Source organism: Pristis pectinata, chromosome 25, assembly GCF_009764475.1.
Source record: "Pristis pectinata isolate sPriPec2 chromosome 25, sPriPec2.1.pri, whole genome shotgun sequence".
NCBI classification, from domain to species: Eukaryota; Metazoa; Chordata; class Chondrichthyes; order Rhinopristiformes; family Pristidae; genus Pristis; species Pristis pectinata.
This window is the reverse complement of record NC_067429.1, coordinates 6,324,537-6,337,658: the sequence shown is the minus strand read 5'-3', so window position 1 is coordinate 6,337,658 and position 13,122 is coordinate 6,324,537. Positions and strand designations below refer to the sequence as shown.

At 43.7% G+C, this 13,122-nt stretch overlaps 1 protein-coding gene across 1 annotated transcript in view; it reads left to right on the top strand.

The window, feature by feature from the left end:
• Positions 1–13,122, top strand: part of LOC127582937 (plexin domain-containing protein 1-like) — a 245,554-nt gene that overhangs the window by 135,363 nt on the left and 97,069 nt on the right. The window contains exons 7-8 of the mRNA XM_052038593.1: positions 4,211–4,310; positions 12,861–12,956. Of these exons, the coding sequence (XP_051894553.1) occupies positions 4,211–4,310; positions 12,861–12,956 (196 nt within the window). The remainder of the gene's footprint in view (positions 1–4,210; positions 4,311–12,860; positions 12,957–13,122) is intronic.

Sequence of the window (13,122 nt, the reverse complement as noted above, 5' to 3'; positions counted from 1 at the left end):
TCACTCCAATGAGTATCGACCAATCCTACTTAATCACTTGCTGCTTGACAAATCCTTCATTCCAGGAGTGAATCTAACTGTATGTTGCATCAGACACAAGGACATCCTCAGGTTATGAGATCAGCTCTACACACAGCACAGTACCCCAGCTGTAGGCTCACCCACACCTGAATGGTTGCTGGAAGATATCCTTACTCTTCTACTCCAACTCCCTTGCACTCACTAACCAATAGTTCTATGTTTCAAAAAACATCTTACAGAATCACAGAAAGGCTACGTCATGGAAGGAGGCCATTTGGCCCATCAAGTCCATGCTTGCTGCTCCCACCCTCTCCCAGAGCCCTATGATTTGTATCCTTTCCAGTACTCATCCACAATTCATTATCTTGCCCCCTTCCCCTTTCCCTCCTACATTGAGAGATACAACCAGGGATATTTCTGTCCTCGTCTCCACCACAACCATTCTTCTCTGACCCTGGCATCTGTGATTAATTAACTAAGTAGAGGTTAGGGATTAAATTCTGTATAACCAAAGTCTCACGGGGCATTTAGCCACTGAATTAATCTGCTCATTGCATAATAAAAACTTCTCATTTCTCTTTTGCTTCTTTTGCCAACAGACCTCCACTCAATGGTTCTTGACTCTTCTGCCGAAGAGAAGTGCTTCAAATCACTTCTAACAGACCCATCAATGTATAGTGGGGACTGGAGGATGGGAGTTTTCTGTTTTCATGATGAGGGCTCAATGTACACAATTTCCAACATCAGTTTGACAGTTTGACAGCTGCGTACATTGCAAATGATACTTTTTTCTGGAGTGTGAGGCCTTACTCATTGTTGTCAGGGGAAAGTAATCCCTATCAATAAATATCCTCACGCATGACCTATGCGAATCAGCTGATCATTAGATGAAAAGCCTTGCAGTTGCACTGATCCTTTTGTCACTGGCTATCCAGCAGGACATACAAGAAACCGATGAGAGATACGTATAACACAAAAAACTCAGGAGGAACTCAACGGGTCAGGCAGCATCTGTGGAGGGAAATGCAGCGTCGATGTTTCAGGTTAAGATCCTTTCCAGTCCAAACGAAGGTTCTCGACCCAAATCGTCGACTCTCAATTTCCCTCCACAGATGCTGCCTGACCCGTTGAGATCCTCCTGCACTTCTTGTGTTGCTCCAGATTCCAGCATCTGCAGTCTCTTGTGTATCCATTTTGCTGCTCCAGATGACAGATACAAACTCATGCAGGGATATTTCTCCCCCCCACCCCCGTCCCCACCACAACCATTCCTCCCTGACCCTGATTAATTAACTAAACAGAGTTTAAGGATTAAACTCCAGAACTATCATGTGTATATCCAAAAGCTCACAGTACGTTTAGCTACTGAATTAATCCACACATCGAATGCATCGTTTGTCCTAAAGTGGGCTGCAGCTGGACACAATATTAGCTTGGTCAGCACTAAAATACTGATAATTGGTGGAGATTTCCAGGTCCAACTTAAGATGTAATGCAGAAGTTGCTTAACTTGGAACAATAACTATGACTGTTTTCTTCTCACAACTCATTAACTGTTGGTTGTAAAAACCGTGTAAAGTTAAACATTGATGTAAATACTTCGGGGTGGCACACTGGCACAGTTAGTAGATCTGCTGTCTGACAGCTCCAAAGTTCAATCCTGATCTCTGACGCTGTCAGCATGGAGTTTGCATGTTCTCCCCGTGACTGTATGATTTCCCCCATATCCCACATCCCAGAGACATGCAGGTTGGTAGGTCAGTTGGCCAGTGTAAAATAATTGCCCATAATGTGTAGGTGAGTGGTAGAATCTGGGGAGTGTTGGGAGGAATGTGGGGAGAATAAAATGGGATTAGTGTAGAAATAGTGTAAATGGGTGGGTGATGGTTGGCGCGGCCTCAGAGGGCTGACAAACCTGTTTCCATGAGTATGACTGTGATTGGCCACAAATGCACCCAAACTGGAACCGGAGAAGTAGGATGAACCTGCACTGACCTGTTCCCATTACTGTCTTTTCATGTATGATCCCCCTGTCCTCTCTAGAATAATGCCAATATGCACCAACCAGGTCTCAATAATAGGAAGCCCTGGGCAGTTGCTTGTCTCGCAGGTATGATCGGGCAGGCCAGAAAGTCCTGTGTCTAAGTGGATGGCTACATTTGAACGTTGATGTCCACTGAATTGCAAAAGCTTTGGGAATTTTATTTGCTTTAATATGTTCATGGGAGGTGTGTGGTGCGGGCTGAAGCAATATTTGTTCCCCATCCCTAGCCAGCCCTGAAGTCAGTGAAACATAGAACCTAGAATATAGAACATTACAGCACAGTACAGGCCCTTCAGCCCACGATGTTGTGCTGACATTTTATCCTGCTCTAATATCTATCTAACCCTTCCCTCCCACATAGCCCCCCCATTTCTCTATCATTCATGTGTCTATCTAAGAGTCTCTTAAATGTCCCTAATGTATCTGCCCCCACAACCTCTGCAGGCAGTGCGTTCCTCACACCCACCACTCTGTGTGTAAAAAACTTACCTCTGACATCCCCCTTATATCTTCCTCCAATCACCTTAAAATTATGCCCCCTTGTGTCAGTCATTGTCATCCTGGGAAAAAGTCTCTGACTGTCCACTCGATCTATGCCTCTTATCATCTTGTACACCTCTATCAAGTCACTATCAGAACTGTGACTCCAGGCCAGACCAGGTGAAGACGGCAGATTTCCTTCAATAGAGGACACTAGTCAAGTCAAGTTGAGTTTATTATCGTGTGCACAAGTTTGGTGAGGAACTTGCAGCAGCATCACAGGCACGTAGCTTCAGACTAGTGAACCGAATGGGTTTTTTATGACAATCCAGTGGCTTCATAGTCACCTAGCCTGAGGCCAGCCTATTGTTCCAGATTTATTTAATCATTTGAATTTAAGTCCTCCAGCTGCCATTATGGGATTTGATAGTCCAGTAACCCAACCACTATATCCCCATGGGATAATGTGATGGCAGAGATTGGTGGACTCCAGAAAGAAAGAAATGTATTTATTAATCACCTTTCATGACCTCAAGTTATTGCAAAGTGCTATAGAGGTAATGAAAGAATTTACCAATTTACCGATGAAGTAACTTATAAGGGTGGTCACTGCTGTGTGTAGGACGGTACAGCAAACTCCTACACACAGACATTTGATAAGATCAAATCTTTTTTTTATTAATGTTGGTTGATGTTAAATATTGAACAGGATATGTGATAATTCCCCTGCTTTTCAAAATAGCATGGTGGATTTTAATTTTATGTGGAAGGGTTGGGTTTGATGTCTTACACAAGGAGTAACAGCACCAACAGGGTAGCACCCCCTCAGCACTGCAGAATCGGAGTATATCCAGGGTGGGAATTGAACCGACTGCCTCCCACCTCGGTGGGGGGAAGTAGTGGCCATTAAGCCAAGCTTAATACTGGCTCATGGTGAATTGATTGGGGGAAGAGAGTGAATGGGGACAAGTCCAGACTAGAGTCACAAGATGGAAGAATTCTTTTTCTGCATTGTGCTGGGGACAGTTTGACATCTGGTGTCAGAGTGAAGTGGACCGGGAGCAGACGAGGTTAGATGAGCAGCAGGAGAATTGCAAGGCTTTTGTCCTTGCAGTGTATTCTGGTGAGGAAGATGGAGCCTGGGGTAGGGAGGACTGAGTCAGGAAGCCACAGGACCAAGCAGCAGTAAACCTTAGGGTAGAAGATGCAGTGCCGAAGGCACTCTGCACTGTTGGAGGTCTCGTCGTTTGGGTGGGAGGCCTCATCTCTCTTGAGTGGGCACTAAAGAACCAAAAGCACTGTTTGGAAAGTTATTTCTGGTGTCCTGGCCAACATTACTAAATTACTTGGTCATTGTCTTGTTCCTGTTTGTGGGATCTTTCTGTGCACAAACGGGTTGCTGTGTTTCCTGCACGGCGGCAGTAGCTACTCTTCCAAAGCACTTAATTATTTGTGAGTATTTCAGCCAGCCTGAAAGATGTTTTAGAAGTGCATCCTTCGTTCATTCCTTTTTCTCTGTGATAGTGGATCTAATGGGAACAGAATGTGCCATAAGCTTCAAATGATCAATGAGTCTTATCTGGGGAGAAAAGGTGTTTCCCTGTCAAGCTGTACAGATGGTGTAAGTGTTTGAAGGTTAACGATGCTCTTTAATCTGTTCTCTAGGTTCCAATAACAGTGACACAGATAAATTCTGCACAGCACCCTGTCAAAGTAGGACTCTCTGATGCCTTCATGATAGACCATGTGGCACCACATGCTCCTGGTAAGTAAACCTTTTGGCAAGCAGGCTCATTGAATCAACGTGATAGATGAAAGAGAGAGAACAACAGGGCAATTTGACTTGCCGTCATGGTCTAAAAATTGGACAACTTTTAACATTCCTGCAACACTCTCATCCTTCACACTGTGTCAGCAAGTTGTACTAATTGCACAGAGGATGCTTTTTGAATTGGTACTTTGCGAGCAGGGAGGCAGAAAAGCAGCTTCTGTTTATACAGTGCCTTTAGTGCAGGAGATTGTTCCGTTGTTCCAATTTCAGATAACCAACCTTTCCAGTTTGTGCTGCACACCTGACCTCGTCTGTTCCTGATCCACTTCACTCTGAGACCAGAACTGGCAGCATGGTAGCACAGCTATCTCACAGCTCCATGGACCTGGATTACCTCCCAACCCCTGGTGTGGTCCATGTGGAGTGTGTACATTTTCCCCGTGAAGGTGCGGATCTGTGCTAGGTGCTCCTGAGTTCCAAAGATGTGCTAGTCTGTAAATTAGCAACCATAACTTACTGCTTAGTGTAGGTACAGTACATGGGAAAAATAACCAAAGAAGAGTTGCTGGACATGTGAAAGAGAATAAATTGTAGGATAAGATATCTTTATTAGTCACATGTACATCAAAACACACAATGAAATGCACCTTTTGCGTAGAGTGTTCTGGGGGCAGCCCACAAGTGTCGCCACGCTTCCAGTGGCAATATAGCATGCCCACAACTTCCTAACCCATACGTCTTTGGAATGTGGGAGGAAACCGGAGCACCTGGAGGAAACCCACGCAGTCACGGGGAGAATGTACAAACTCTTTACAGACAGCAGCCGGAATTGAACCTGGGTCACTGGTGCTGTAATAGCGTTACGCTAACTGCTACACTATCGGGCCACCCTCTCTCTGTTCTCTGTTTACCTTACCTAACCAGCCATGAGCACCAAGAATACAATGGTTAAGTTACTGCAATTAATCCAAAGGGATGGATTGTAGGTGCAGTAACAAAAGTCCCGCTATGTCCAAAGGGTAGATTTACCCTCTGGAGATTGATACCTTCTGTCCATGAAGGAGATGCTCCATCTTCTGGGCGATGAGATGGTTCCTGGTCATCAGTGGAGTTCACTGAGAGAACGTGCTACAAATAACCAGGTCATGGTGGAACCTTGCCAAGCAGAAAGACATCAGGGTAGTGAGTGGGATTTAAGTTCCACCTCCTGTCTGCTCTCTCTGACTACTTTGCATTGCAAAAGGCAATGGCATCAACAATGGGAGTACCTTAGGAGCTTCGCAGCCACAGGAAGTTGGTGTGACCAGGGGACTAACATGGCGGGACAGAGGGGCAGAGGGCGTGAATGTGATCCTGCCGACATTTTGGGTCAACGATCTTTGACCAGACCTTCACTGATCCAAACCGTCCCTTGCCGCAGAAGCTGCCTGACGTGCTGACTACTTCAACCAACCTCACCATTTTGCTGTTGTATTTCAGTTGCTGTTTCAGACAGACTGCATCTCATAACAATCCCTTTGCAGAAAGACATTGGTTAAAAACAAAACAGTTCTATTATCTTAATCTGCTTTATTTGGCAAAGTTCTACCATGATCTGGTTATTTTCAGCACATTTTTTAGTTAATCATGAGGGTAGTTCCACCCCCCTCAGATACAGCTATCAGTATTTTCCTCATCCCTTGGCACAGAAGGTTTCTCTTTTGTCTGACTGAAATACTTGCGATGCATTAAAATTGGCTTGAAATTGATGCCAAGCCTTTGCAATTTGGAATTACAGCTTCAGGGCGAAACATCTGAGCTGGATGACAAATCACATCCAATCTACAACACTTTCAAAAAAAAATCACGGGCTTTATGATTTGAGTTTATTATTCTGAACTCATCACCTTTTGGAACCTTTGGTCTTTGCTTGTCGTACAAAACAGGAGCTCTGGTATTGACTCCCTGCATATCACCTCCCATTAGACATGGTTTGGCTTCAGAAGGTCTGACTATCTGGAGGTGATAACAAGGGCATCCAAATACTACCTTCTACCCACTTACCTTCACTTCCAGTGAGCTTGTATCAACCCTCCAGAATCCCATTTAAATTCCTCAACTGGACTGTCCCTTGGTCTGCTAAGTAGCCAATTTTATGCAAATTCTCCTCATGATTTAGATCCTGGTTTAAATTGTAAATCGGTTTATTATTGTCACATGCACCGAGGTACAGTGACAAACTTGTCTTGTATACCGTCCATACAGATCAATTCATTACACAGTGCATCGAGGTAGTTCAAGGGAAAACAATAATGGAATGCGGAATAAAGTGTTACAGTTACAGAGAAAGTGCAGTGCAGGCAGACAATAAGGTGCAAGGCCAAGATGAGGTAGATCGTGAGATCAAGAGTCCATCTTATCTTACTAGCGAACCGTTCAATAGTCTTATAACAGCGAGATTGAAGCTGTCCTTGAGCCTGGTGATACGTACTTTCAATCTTTTGTATCTTCTGCCCGATGGGAAGGTGGAGAAGAGAGAATGTCTGCGGTGGGTGGGGTCTTTAATTATGTTGACTGCTTTACCAAGGCAGCAAGAAGTGTAGACAGAGTCCATGGAGGAGAGGCTGGTTTCCGTGATGTGCTGAGCTGTGTCCCACAACTCTCTGCGGTTTCTTGCTGTCTTGGACAGACCAGTTACCATACCAAGCCGTGATGCATCCGGATAGGATGCTTTCTATGGGGCATCAGTAAAAATTGGTGAGGGTCAAAGGGGAAATGCTAAATTTCTTTAGCCTCCTGAGGAAGTAGGGGTGCTGGTGCCTGGCTCTGGTTTATCTTGGCTCAGTTTGCCTCGTACTATCTCCAACTTGCAGCATGGTTTGCAAAACTGAACACTCGACTCAAAGTGGGGTAATTGTTTGAATGAGATGTTGAACTGACCCCAACTAAAATATCCAGGGTACTATCCAGCTAGAGCTGGGAGCTGTCCTGATGTCCTGCTGGTGCTCCTGACCTAAACCACTGAACCAACTTACCAGGTCTTTTGTCTGGTTACTATTGGTGGAACCTTACTACACTTGGATGCCTGTGACTACCGGAGTCCCACAAGGTGTGGGACCCTCGTTGTTTGTAATATACGTGAATAACTTGGATGTGGATGTGCGAGGCAAGATCAGTAAGTTTGAAGATGACATAAAGATTCACAGACTTGTTGATAGTGTGGAAGGTAGTCTGAGGCTGCAGAGGGATATCAATGTGTTGATGAAATGGGCTGAAAGATGCAAGATAGAGTTTAATCAAGACAAACATGAAGGTGTATTTTAGGAGTACCAGTGAGACTAGGACATCCACCATGAACGCTGGGGTCTTGGGGAGACTGAGGAACAGAGAGGCCTTGGAGTACAAGTCAATAGATCCTTGCAGGTGACAATGCAGGTAGACAGCGTGGTTAGGAAGGCATATGTGATACTGGCCTTCATTAGTCGGAGAATTAAGTACAGGAGGTTATACTCCAGAGAAACAAAGGACTGTAGATGCTGGAATCTAGGTCAACTCAGCAGGCCACCTGCTATCCTCCACAGATGCTGCCTGGCCTACTGAGTTCCTCCAGCATCATCGAGGTTATACTCCAACTTTGCAAAACTTTGGTCAGAACTCGGAGTACTGTGTGCAGTTCTGGTCGCCAAGGTTAAGGAAGGATGTGATAGCACTGGAGAGGGTGCAGTGGAGATTCACCAGGATGTTGCCTGGGATGGAGCAGTTCAGTTATGAGGAGAAGCTGGAGAAGTTAGGTCCTTTCTCCCTGAAGCAGAGGAGGTTAAGAGGGGATATGAAGGACATAGATAGGGTAGACTGCAGGAAACTTTCCCAATATCAGAGGTAGATAAAACTAGGGGACAGAGGTTTAGGGTGACAGGGAAGAGATTCAGAGGGGATAGGAAGGGAACCTTCTTCGTCCAGAGAGCAGTGAGTACCTGGAATGCACTGCCTGAGACAGTGGTTGCAGCTGGGTCACTGACAGCATTTAAGAAGTGTCTAGGTGAGCACTTGAACCGCCAAGGCATAGAGGGGTATAGACACAGCTCAGCACATCACGGAATCCAGCCTCCCCTCCGTGGACTCTGTCTACACTTCTCACTGCCTCGATAAAGCTGCCAACGTAATCAAAGACCCCACCCACCCCGGACATTTTCTCCTCCCCCCTCCCATCGGGCAGAAGATACAACAGTCTGAAAGCACGTACCACCAGACTCAAGGACAGCTTCTATTCTGCTGTTATAAGACTTTTGAATGCTTCCCTAGTATGATAAAATGGACTCTTGACCTCACAATCTGTCTCGTATAGCCTTGTACCTTATTGTCCGCCTGCACTGCACTTTCTCTGTAACTGTAACACTTTATTCTGCATTCTGTTACTGTTTTACGTTGTACTACCTCAATGCACTGTGTAATGAATTGATCTGTATGAACAGTATGCAAGACAAGTTTTTTGCTGTACCTTGGTACATGTGACAATAATAAACCAATACCAATTCCACCAAGTGCTGGGATATGGACTTAATAGCAATGGGCGCCCACTGATCTGCATGGATGAATTGGCTGAATGGCCTGTTTCATGCTGTATGATTCTGTGATTCAATGATTCTCTGTATTGGCTTCAAGGGCAAGTATATACTTTGAGATAAGGGAACCAAACTGTGCTCTGTCTTCTGGGTCCAATCTCAACAAAGTCCTGCACAGTTGTAGCAAGACTTTTCTACTTTCCTACTGTGTCCGTCAGGAGATGTACATCGAAGCAGACCAAAGCAGAGTTCCTTCTCTAAAGGACACTAGTGAACCAGTAACTTTGTGGTTGGTATTACTGATACCAAACTGATTTGTTTATTAGTTAATTATTTTTGCCACCTGTTGGGGTAGGAATCAAGCTCATAACCCAGACGTATAGAAAAGTTACCATTGGGTTGTCATGGAGCACAACAGGTATTGACAGGACCTCACAATGAGGGAGGAGACTGCTCTTTCATTCCATAGCACCCAACACACAGCGAGCTCCAGTGCCAAATCTGCCTTAGCAGGCCACATCCCCTCACTGTGACGAAGAGGATCGATAGTTCAAACTATTAGTACATGCCTTGTTTTGTATTTGTCATAAGACTTCAAAGTCAAAGTCGAGTTTATTATCATCTGCACAAATACATGTATGCACTGGTTCAATGAAAAACTTATTTGCCCCAGCGTCACAGGCACATAGCATCAGATAGAACATAGAACAGTACAGCCCAGAACAGGCCCTTCGGCCCACAATGTTGTGCGACATAGCTAATCCCTCCTACCTACAGAATGCCCGTATCCCTCCATTTTCCTCTCATTCATGTGCCCATCCAAGCCCCTCTTAAAAGCCCCCAATGAATTTGCCTCCACCACCCTATCAGGCAACGCATTCCAGGCATCCACCATTCTCTGAATAAAAATCGTGCCCCTCATGTCTGTTCTGATCCTACCCCCTCTCACCTTAAATGCATGCCCTCTGGTATTGGGTCACTCAATAATGGGAAAAAGATATTGCTTGTCGACCCTATCTATGCCCCTCATAATTTTATACACTTCCAACAGATCACCCCTCAGCCTCCACCGCTCCAGAGAAAAGAACCCAAGTTTGTCCAGCCTCTATATAACCTGCAATCACAAGAAAAATACAAATTATACACAATTTTTACAAGAAAACACAATTAGAACATTGGCAGTAGTGTTCAATTCAACAGTCAAGTGAATAACATAATGTCAAAGTCCATTGAATTAAACAATACGGGACTTGAAGGATTGGGAGTGAGCATTTCTTGGACTTGAAAACACTTGAAGAAGCTACAATCCAGTGATTAAGCTTGTGACTGTAATGGATTGTGGGATGAATTTATGGAGAATTGATTCCAGGGTCACTGTGTAGTTTTAAACAAAGCATCAGAAATAAGCTTAGCGACTGCAAGCTAAAGAGGGAAAAGATTTACACGAAAGGCAGACAATGCTCTCAGGGAACTTAAGAGACAGTGCAGTCAATAAACCAGAGGACTGTGACAAACTGCAAATTTGAGACTTTTAGAAGATGAATGATGTGTGACTTTTAAACTAGAATATTAATAGATCTCCTGTGGCATTGTGCAGAGAAAGTCAGGGCAAGCAAATTTCATTGAGAGAGCATTAAGGATATACAACAAAACCAATGAATTACAGGCACTGAGGGACATGGAATCAGCCACCAGTTTTATGTTGTGTCTCGCTTTTCCAATCAGTCATTGTCTTGTAAGGAGTTTCAGCCAAGTTATAAATAAATGGATGTGGGTTAATTAGTTTTAACTGGTAAATATTCTTACATTCCTGTAAGCAATTCTCTATATATCCCAATGGTAACTCCCTGCCAAACAGAGCACCTTCACCAGAGGGGTTGCAGCACTTCAAGATCAGCACCCTCTCAAGGGCCGTAAGTCAGACCTTGCTATACCAACCACATGTATTAGGGAAAAAGAGCAGCAGTTAATAATTAATTAAGACAAGGCGATTTGGAGCTTAGAAATCTGTGGATAGTGTGCAGTTGCAGGTGAGACTATGGGTTTGACAATTTTATAAATAGGGAATGTCCCATTGAACCTCTGACAGGCACATATCTATCATTGTTCCAGTTTAATTCCATCTCCATTCTTCTGTTGTTTGAGGATTTTGGTGCTTATCAAGGTAGGGGTGTCATTGTTGGAGAATGAAGCACCATCCATTTCAGATTCACTCCAGACTTGGGAATAGATGTAGAGTAAAATTCCTTACATTCTCTTCCAACAGTGTTCCAAAAGCCTCCGAAACGTTGACAATTCCTTCCCTCCCACAGATGCTGGCTCGACCCACTGAGTTCCTCCAGCAAATTGTTTGTTGCTCTAGATTCCAGCTTCTGTAGTCTCTTGTGTTTTCAACAGTGTGTCTTGGGGTCAATTCCTTGCTAACACATTCCCAGGTCCAGTGGTCAACTACAGTGAAGTGACATTGAAGTAATGGAGAGGCCAGACTGTTAGAACAGCCAAAGTCCAAACTTGACCTTGGATAGCGCCTCTCTATTAGGAAGAGGGTGAACACATAACCTGATCTAACTGGTTTCTCACTGACACTTCCTGGGATCAGGCCAGTCTGAGCAGATGGGGCTCATTCAGACATCCTGTTTGTTCAGGTAGCAAGTGTCTGCACACCCATGAAACGAAGGTTAGAGAACAAAGAAAGACCTGCATTTATATAGTACCTCTCACAACTTCAGAATGTGGTTTACAGTCATTAGAGTACTTTTGGCATGTAGTTAGTGTTGTAATGTCAGAAACACAATGGATATTCTGCTCAGAGTAAGCTCCCATAAACAGCAATATGATAATCATTAGATAATCCATTTGAAGTGTTGGCTGGGAATATATAATGACCAGGACTCAGAAAGTACTCCTCAAGTTATTTTTAAACAACCATCATGGGATCTTTTACCTCCACCTGAGAAGACCCCATCCAAATCACAGCCCCACTGACAACGCAGCACTCCCTCCGTTTTGTTCTGAGTGTCAGCCTAGATTATGTGCTTGAATATCAAGAGTTTAAAGTTTAATATTTTCATCTGCTTGGGAGAGCTACCCACTGAAGCAATGGTGACACAGTGAAAGGGAGAAAATTACCAATTAAAATAAAGTCAGCAAGTACAAAAGGATTAGCTGAGTACAGGTGCTCCTGACTGCTGTAAATGCAGAGCATTTTGGAGTGAAAGAAACTTTCAGCCATAAAATTAATCAATGAAGTGTTGGATCAGGTCAGTTTCTATTGAAAGGTTGTGGTTAATTCTTAACCATTCAATTACATGAGTGGCAGAAAATCCAAATAAAACACAAGTTGTGGTGAGATATTTGTAACTTTTTCTATTTTAATGATAACTTGACAAGGGTTTAATATGATGTAGCAGACATCTCGGAGTATTGGCTGCAATCTAAGGGTGATTGAGAGTTAAATATTCAAGATAAGAAGAAATAAATAGAAATTGGGGGTGGCGAGAGAGTAGAAATATTGATAAAATCCCCAGTTACAGCAGGAGTACAAATGGATTTCAATAATGGAGATGGATCAATGGATCAACTCTGGGCAGAGATTCAGATTTATTATGACAGACATATGACGTGAAATTTGTTGTTTTGCAGCAGCAGTACAGTGCAAAGACATAAAAATCCATAAATTACAAAAATAAATAATTAGTGCAAAAAATAAAGAATAATGAGGTAGTGTTCATGGGTTCATGGATCATTCAGGGTTACAAGAACAAGGAATGCAGAAATCTGGGAGGAGCCAGCTTCATACCCAATATAGAGAGAGTTTGGTTCATTGGATGTTTTAGGTACAGAGTAAAGGCACATGGATTTAATTTACAGGCTGGAATCCAATTGAGGAACTGAAAGAGGCTCTATGTCCAACAACGGATATACAGAGTATGTTCCAGCTTGGAATCTCACCTCACTGGCTGCCTGCTTCTTTCATAACATTACATTCTGTTCATATTCACAGATGGTCAGAGGCGAACAATTTACGAATATCACAGGGTGGAAATGGACATGACAAAGATCAAGAGCAACTCTGCCTTAGAGTTCACTCCAGTTTCCAGTAAGTTATGATCTTCTCAGGGTTCTATTCACCCTACCATCATGGCTCTCCAATGCGTATGCAGCCTCTTGTCGTGTGTGACCTCTGTATGTCTCCATTTAATGGCACCAAGTAATAACAAGAAATAAGCACTTCGTATGGATGAGGTCACTGATATCAGGGTGTG